This window comes from Borostomias antarcticus, assembly GCF_949987555.1.
Source record: "Borostomias antarcticus genome assembly, chromosome: 1".
In the NCBI taxonomy this organism is placed as follows: domain Eukaryota; kingdom Metazoa; phylum Chordata; class Actinopteri; order Stomiiformes; family Stomiidae; genus Borostomias; species Borostomias antarcticus.
Window position 1 is genome coordinate 46,443,989 of NC_140234.1, and position 8,780 is coordinate 46,452,768.

General features: G+C 42.3%; 1 protein-coding gene across 4 annotated transcripts in view; it reads left to right on the plus strand.

The window, feature by feature from the left end:
* ets1 (v-ets avian erythroblastosis virus E26 oncogene homolog 1) overlaps nt 1–4,168 on the plus strand; it is a gene marked incomplete at its 5' end in the record, with an annotated part of 39,102 nt that extends 34,934 nt beyond the window's left edge. For all 4 annotated transcript variants that reach the window (XM_084444605.1, XM_084444604.1, XM_084444606.1 and 1 more), the window contains 2 exons: nt 3,020–3,138; nt 3,916–4,168. In XM_084444605.1, the coding sequence (XP_084300731.1) occupies nt 3,020–3,138; nt 3,916–4,131 (335 nt within the window). In that variant the 3' untranslated portion in view covers nt 4,132–4,168. The remainder of the gene's footprint in view (nt 1–3,019; nt 3,139–3,915) is intronic.
* Nucleotides 4,169–8,780: the final 4,612 nt, after the last annotated feature.

Below are 8,780 nucleotides of genomic sequence, written 5' to 3' on the forward strand. Positions count from 1 at the left end.
ATACACTACGAAAAACTCGCCTCCATATTCTATTCAAACGTAAAGATCTTAGACGTATAAAAAGACAAAGTCTAGCATTCTCTATTTTAGTCTTCTTTCATGGCGGATTCAGGTTCTTGTGTAAAAAATTGCAGCACTTGAAAAGACGTTTGTTGTTATTTTTAATCCACGTATGCTGTTTGTAATTTAAGTTAGTATTTAAGGACTTGTAACTCCAGTTACCACCCTTATAAACCTGTATATTTTAATATAAACACTTTAAAAGCGGCAAACACACTTAAATACAGTTGCTTATTGTTAAGCTCAAATCTTTTGGGACTTTTCCACTCTGGTAATTGTAGTCACAAGGTTTTTAAGAGGGGGAAGGGGGAATGCCAGAACCCGTTCTGTACGTCATTGACAATGTACGCTTCAGATTTCATTATACTGTGCCCTGCAGTCGGGTTCATTCCCAATCTGCCTGGTTATCTATTCTCAAAACATGCATTCAAATTGCTGTCATTCATTTATACATTAATCGTTTCATTGTATTGCTACATGTCTAGTAAAGAAGCATACGAAACATATGAACATGACACTGATAATGCAGAAAAAGACATACAGCACACATCAAAGTCAAGGCTGGAATGATTCAAATAATTCTCAATCATTTGAAATGCTGGCCCCATCATCTACAGGTCTATCCCTGAAAAAGAAACTAGCAGACACAATGCGCCGACGGTTGCTAAGGCAGACAGCACAGACTCATGTTGAATGCCTAATGCATACTCAGACAATTCTACTGGCCGGACTCAGAGCTTTTACAGGCATCTCAGAGCTTTTTACAGGCATGCAGAACGAAAGGGAAGAAGAGAAACAGAACTGAACTAAAAGACCTAAATTTTCTGGAAAAATTAGATGGTCTGGCTAGCAACCGTTGGTATTAGCTGTTATTACACATGCTGTCCATCAGAACTAAAGCTAGTCTGCAGTAGGCTCCAAAAGGATGCAGGATGATTTTCTCACCATACAGGGAGGGAAGGAGAGAGAGAGAGAGAGAGAGAGAGAGAGAGAGGGGGGGGGGGGGGGAGAGGGACAGACTGCTCTGGAGGAGGAGTGGGCCATCACAGCCCCTATGTAATACACCAAATGTATGAATGTATGTTTATATCAACATTTGCCTCAGTGTCATTACCCAGTTGTGACAGGGACATGTAGTTCTGTCATACAGGCCTAGCTGGAGGCAGACGGTGAGTGATAAGGAACTGAGAGATAAGTGTTTCTCATCACAAGTCCACCACACCTCTGTCACCTCTGCAGATGCAGAAGGCGCCGACAGGGCTTAGTACACACACACACACACACACACACACACACACACACACACACACACACACACACAATGTCTTTCTCCCACTCTCTTACAGACACACTCTTTTACTCTTTTTCTTGCCTTCGCCACCTCGTTTTTTTCTCTCTCTCCATCCCTCCGTCTTTTCTGGAGTCTCATCAGAGCCTGAGGGCAGGTCTGTAACAGTGCTATGAATGCCAGACCCCCACCCTTTCGCTACACTGTATGCTTTTTCAATGAGGCTCATTGTGCATAGGGGCTCTTAACATATTTTTGGAAAAAAAAAATTTGGAGGGGTCGCCTACACACTTGCGTGAGAGCTGGGGGAGGGGGACTGCTAAATAGGCACTGTATTGCCATGTGAGGACCTACTCTTACAGTAGCAGGGGTTTAGGAATGCACCTCAAAGCTTTTAGTGTTAGGAGACCCATTGTGGCACTGTGGGTTGTTTTTTTGCGGAGACGAGGGGCGCTACATCCACTCTCCCATTTCAGCATACAGTATGTTGTTATTTTCTGAGCGAAGAGGGATCTGGGAAATCGGTTTGCCTTGCTCTCAAGTGTTACAACCCACACTTCTATTTCTCTGAAAGTAGCGGCGCGCGTCATCTAAGGGCCTCTCTTGTGAGGTCGCTCAGAAACGCTGCTTTTCTCAGCTCCAGCGCTGCTAAGGAGGTGCTGCATAGGCAGGTGTGATATGAACACGCACACACACGACTAGAACAGGGAGAGTTTGTCTTTGTGCCGAAACCACAAGATCAAAGAGTACCCAAAGTGAATCGAGCGCGGCGCAAACCACACCTTGTTGTTGTTCTGGCTTCTACATTCCTTCCTCCCCACACTAATGTAATAAACTTCTAATAAACTTGCAGTCCAGGTCAACCTATTTTGTCAAATTGTTTAGTCTACAAAATAAATTTAATAACCAGGTAAATGCATTTACAGAACATTGCATGTTCTATGCATACCTAGACATTACAGACAACTAAGCAACCATTATTTAATGACAAGATACAAAGTGAGGGTCAGAACTGTGTGGGTTAGGGTTATATACTTTAGTGTGCCAAAGTGTAGGCAGTTTCAGATGCATAATGTGTGTGGGATTGAGGCATTTGAGGGTTGGTCTGCACTGTCTGCACGTATAAACAGACAGATGTGAATGAGGACGCGCACACACATTGTCTTTCTCTTTCTCTGTCTCTCTTTTCAAAGCTCTATTTCTCGGACACATACACACAGTCACTGACACACCCAACGACACACACTCACCCACGCACGCACACACACACACACACACACATAAACATACACACTCTTCTGAAGTCAAGTCCCAAGATATGGGGCTCCATGCTGTATGAAGACACCACAGTGATTTCATCGTTATGGAATTCATACAAAGAGATAAAAATATTCTGCAGACCCCAGCACCACATTCTGCACAGGGCAGCTAGCAGACAAAGAGAGGTGATGATGAATAGGTCCCTTGTGCTCAAAAAGGACATATTTTCCTCCACTAATTCCGCCATAACTTTTCACATTGTCTCATTTTAGTGTCAGACAAACGACCCCAGGCAGTCTGATAATTAGAAGCATGAGGAGAACAGTTGTGTTGACATATTACATTAGAGACATACCAGACATCTTTTCCATTCATGTATATTTGACTTCTTCTCTGTGTTCTGTTTTGCAGGCAGTGGACCTATCCAGCTGTGGCAGTTTCTCTTAGAGCTCCTGACGGACAAGTCGTGTCAGTCATTCATCAGCTGGACGGGAGATGGCTGGGAGTTCAAGCTCTCTGACCCCGATGAGGTGAGAGGTGGTGACCCCCCTTCCCAGACCACCGTTGCACGGTTGAGGGCTCAGAGCTGCTAGACAGATTAGCTTGACATTTTAGGACCGTTTCACACCTACGTTGTTTAGTCCGTGCTTTCCGACTTTCCAGTTTGATCCGAACCAAATTGACAGGTGTGAAACCTCCTGGACCACGGTGCGTGGATCAAAGACTCGGTCTTTGGTCCGACCTCAAGAGGTGGTCTCAGCTCGAACCAAGGTTCGCTGCTGCCTAATGTAAAATTAAAATCAAAGGTTCGCACTTTCGGATCAAACAGACGCGCGTGCATCCACAAACCAATCAGTGTCAAGTATAGGGAGACGCACCCCCATGCAAGTGATGACGACATAATGTAGGTCTGCCACCAAAAATCCTTTGGTCCGCTGGTGTGAAAGCGAAGTTATGGAACTAATCAATAAAAAATAACAAATGTGAAAGCGCCAAACGGGATTCTGGTTCAGACCTTGGTCTAGACCTTTAGGTGTGAAAGTACCCTTAGTGCCTTCATGAGATGTTCTAACTGGTGAGAATAAGGTGCACAGATAAGAAGACTTGATTTTTTGTTGAGGTATCCAACATGTTCAGATGACCAAAGTTTCCTCTGGGCTTTCCTTGGGGTATCTGGGCCTTCACCTGTTGTCCACCTTCAAAATTAGGTTTTCATTTGGTTCATGTTAATTAGACATTTATAACATGCCTACTGTATTACATGCTTAATATACTTTATAACTGAATACTTTGTGACCGTGCATTAGGTGGCTCGGAGGTGGGGCAAGAGGAAAAACAAGCCCAAGATGAACTACGAGAAGCTGAGCCGGGGCCTGCGCTACTACTATGACAAGAACATCATCCACAAGACGTCAGGGAAACGCTACGTCTACCGCTTTGTCTGTGACTTAAAAAGCCTGCTGGGATACACCCCCGAAGAGCTCCACGCCATGTTGGACGTTAAGCCCGATACGGACGAGTGAAAATGGAGGGACGGAAGGAGAGAGGAGGAGAGCAAAGCAGCCAAGGAGACCGGGGGCTCAGAAAGTGGTCTTTATCGTCTGGTAGACTGGGCAGCCATTTTGGGACCAAACACATTTGTTCTTAACATCTAACTGTGGTCTTAGAAACATTTTGAGCCCCTGTCAGATGACAGTTTAAAAGGAAGCACATGCCAAAAGTGCAAATTCATACTCTGTTGCATTGTGTATTATATACAGGTATTACTTAGCAGCTCAAGGTAAACGGAAAGCTAATTGTTAGAGGAGAGTGTCTTAGCATTTTGCCTAAGTAGCACAAGGCTGACATTGAGGGTGGGGGCAGAGAAAGAGTGAATGATTCGTTGTGGGGTGGACATTGCATGAATGGAAAGTTCCTGTTAAAAAAAAATCTGTTGCCAAAATTAAAAATGGGACTTTATCATTTTTAGATGTTCAGTGTTGTTCTGCCTCGCTGCACACAATAGGCACGGGAAGAGTTCTCAGCTTGGACCAAAAAAAGTGTTTCATTTTTTACTATTGTTTCAGAAGCGTTTGTGCCAGTATTATCGTTAGGGATCCTACTGTGGAGGCACAGAGGGAGGGTTTCTGTGTTTTTTGTTTTTTTGTTATGTTGATGAAGGTATTACTTTGAAGCCAAACGCTGTATCGTTTGAGGTTAATGGTAGTCCTGTGTGTTCCCTTCAAAGGCCAAGAACTGAAACATGCTGATTTGGTTATCAGATGACACTAGATACTGGCCATCTACTCATTCTCAAAAGGTGCTGAAGCCGCCTTACTGACTCATAGCAAGAGTGTAGAATAGACAGACAACTGAAAGTAGCCGTTGCTTTTAAAACTGACGCTTTCGCGTTTGCACATTTGCCGTTTTGCTGCAGAGGTACCCTGCTCACAAAACGTAGAAAAACATATTAGCATTTTGCATACATTACTGTCTTAACACCAGTATGAGAGTAGGCAATGTTCGGATAGTCACATTTGATAGTGAAATTTGTCTAAGCACAAGTTGTTCACTCGTACTGTCCCAACGCTCCAATGCTTGAGGTAACAGCTTAATGAATTGCATCATTGGTTGAGGCACTGTTTATGAGAAAAGCTTTTAGAATGTGGGTAGAGTACTGTTGTAACTATGGTTACACATTAATTGTGTTATGCAGTACTGTTATGAGAAGGTTATGAGATATGGTAGGAGGGAATTTGTGGATTGACAGGCTGAAGGAAGGAGGTGTAAACTACAAAATAGCGGAGTGTTCAATGTGAGGTAGGCTATTTGAGATAGATTGGATAGCCCTGGGCAGGGAGCTCTAGATTGGTGTTTGATCAGTGATGTCTGATGAAGAATGATTGACAGCAAGGATGTGGTTTAAGTTCTTGTACCATTGCATTGTTGGGAGGCTTTTGCTAAATGGAGTGTCTACTTGCCAGACACTCACTGGCAAGCAGGCCCATCATATAGAGTCTGTGGACAGGACTAGTTGGAAACAAGTGGCATTACTATATAAATTTAATTTTGTAATGATTATTTGTACATCCCTTTCTGTCCTACAGACAAAAATGACACCATACTCAGTGTATGGAACGGATAAAAGGCTATATGAAATTGATATTTTTTGTGCAGCTCGCTCAGATTTCACTGTAGATGTGCTGGTTACATTTTGGGCAGTGGCCCATCGTCATCCACGTTGTCAGTGGGAACAGTACGCAGGCCTTATGGGAAAAGCCAAAGTCAAGAAATATCAGCTTAAAATACAAATGTTATTGTTTACAGTGGCCGAATGTTACCCATACTGATGATAATAGCTTTTGAAATGTCTATTTGTACAGATTGTATTTCATAACGCTTTGATTAAGACCCAGATAAAATAAATAAGCAAGAGACAAAGTAGGAACAATAACCAAATCCATGTGAGGTCTTGGGTAACGGTGTGTTGGGGTACCCTCTGCCATGTTGGAGGTCAGACACCAGAAACAGTTGAAAGTGTTTTTTGTTTTGTTTTGTTGTTGTTTTGTTTCCAATATGCTTTAATCTTTTGTTGATTTGTTGGACAGAACTCAGCTTTAAGACTTGGCAAATAACTTTTCCTGAACTGCATGTTTTGTCCCCTTCGGATTCTGAGAAAGAGATACTGTATCTGTCCATGGTAAATGTTTGGTTGGCCTAGAAGCGTCAATGTTGGTCTCTCCATTAGTCGGTTAGTACGAACAAACACTCACACATACAGTACATGGGATCCTGCTGTAAGATGTGAATGCTTTAGCAGATCAAGACAGTCAGTTGCTTTGCTTCCGTCTTTTATACATGTCCATGTCCAGGATTCAAATCACTGTTTTCTTTTCACTGTTCAGGTTTTTATTTTAAACTCCAACAAATGTTTTATGCCAGGGCAACTCTTCAGATATTTAAATGTATGTACAGTAACTTGTCTTCGACTATGCCCTTGAAGCCAGTCACATTTTTTAGTAGGTCAGCATATGAATATCTTTGCCTATTAACGTGAAACATTCCTTATGCCTGTTTAGACTTCAAATGAAGTTTGTTCAACCGTCAGGAAGAAACATTCAGACTATATTGATACATGTCACAAACACGGTATTGCACAGATCTTAGTGAATCTACTTACATGCATACGCAGATACGTTGTGATATTAGCATATCTCAAAACGATTCAGTAGGAAACCTGTTTTGTTTTGGATGTCGTTTTTTTGTATATTTTATAGTGTGTTCTGTATTTTTGTTATTGAGATCATTTTTAATGTATTTAGTTCACAAACATTTGAATATTTTTCAATAATTTATATTTTATAGAAGAAGAAGAGACGCAGACAGCTGGTGCTTTCATGGGAAATAAAAGGTAGTGCAGAACAAAAAAAATGTAGCGATTTTCTTTTCTTTTTTTTTACATAGAAAATAGACCTGTCTGCTAAAGAAAAAAGGCTGATGCTGGCCCATCATTGATTTCTGCTGGAAAGTTTTATAAACTGTAGCTTCTATTTCTTAATGTACTTAATGTACTTCAAAATGTTATGTTATAAAAATATATGTGAACAAATATTTCATAATCTTGTGTGTATTGTGGTTATTTGCAGTATACGATCTTTAACCACTAACGACAGCTTTTTAGTCTTGACTTCATGTACAATTTGGTGTACAGTACCTTTTGGTATACACTTTCAAATATATTTTCCATGCAAATACCCCATAAGACATGAATAAGAACATTTGAACTTCCTCACATGAACTTCTTCACTTATGAACTTAATTTGTTTCCTTGCTCTGTCCCCTGCTTAGGCCTTGTGGCGGAGATGCAAAGGCATTTTTGAAAGGCATGCTGGGATATTGACGTGTCCCTGCTTAATGAGCGCGTAACTTCCACAGCGATGGTCGATGTCAAAGCAGAAATGGGCACACTGGGCTCATTCATGTGTTTGTAACCCCGGGCTCATATGAATTCCACTTTAGATAAAAATAAATAAATGAAGTGTACATGGCCCGCTGTCCTACACAGCTGGTTGGCCTCAATACAATGGCAGCATACTGGATAAAAAAAGGCCAAGAAGCTGTCCCAATATAGATCAGGAGACAACCCCCCCACCCCCATGCCTGACAACACATTAATTGCATCGTTTGTAGTGTTCATTTTTTCATATTTTGTTCATATTTCAAAAACAAGACGATATAAATTTGACCTATTTTGAGCTATCATTCCACAGAGATTAGACTGCATACAGTATTCTGTAGGGTCCAGCATTTGTTAAACAAAGATAAAGTTGAAACATTCTTTCTGAGTAGAGATTCTCTTGAGTAACCAACAATGTGGTCTTAGAATAAACAGGGAGGTTAGAGATGACCAAACCAGTGATGGAGACAGGCGTCAGAATTGGTATGATGTACTGCTCTACCTGCTACTTAAATTGTTCCATAAATACACACAATGGTCTCTCACAAAGAATGCAGAATGTACTGTCATGTTCTTCACCTTTTCTCTGTCAGACACACACACACACATACACACGCACCATGCTGACATACACACGTGCACGCACACACACATATGCACACACAACCCAGGGACCCATTTTCTGCTGGTTTCCCCGAGTCCAGCACATGAGTCTACCCAGGTGGCTCTTCTCCCATTCCACACCCCAGCCCTGTGATCCAGACCAGACAGTATCGCTAGGCAACCAGGTCTTTAAACACTTTACCGTGCGCTCCGAGTTCCAACGAATCTGGAACAAAATCCAACCCATTATAAGACCCCTCATAGCTGCTTGTCTCACACCAAGGGAGTGTCACCCGGCAGGAGAGCCCAAACAGGGGCTTTTCACCTCGCTGTTTTTATTTCTTTCTCATTAGAAGAGAGAAGTGTGAGAAGCGTCACACCTGGCAGTGCCACGGATGTCAGGAGACTGATGTCTGATGTCTGAGAGCAGAGCCCCCTGTCGCTCACAGCTTCCAGCACTCCGAAGCAAGAGAGACCGTCTCGTTTGTCAAACATGCAACCTAAATATTTATCTAAAGGCCTAACCAAGCTCCATCTGTCTCCTGCACGTAGTCTTAACAGGACTGGGAAAGGAAGAGGAGAAGAGGAGGAGGAGGATTGAAGGGGGTTGGAGGAAACCAAGGCATCACTGAG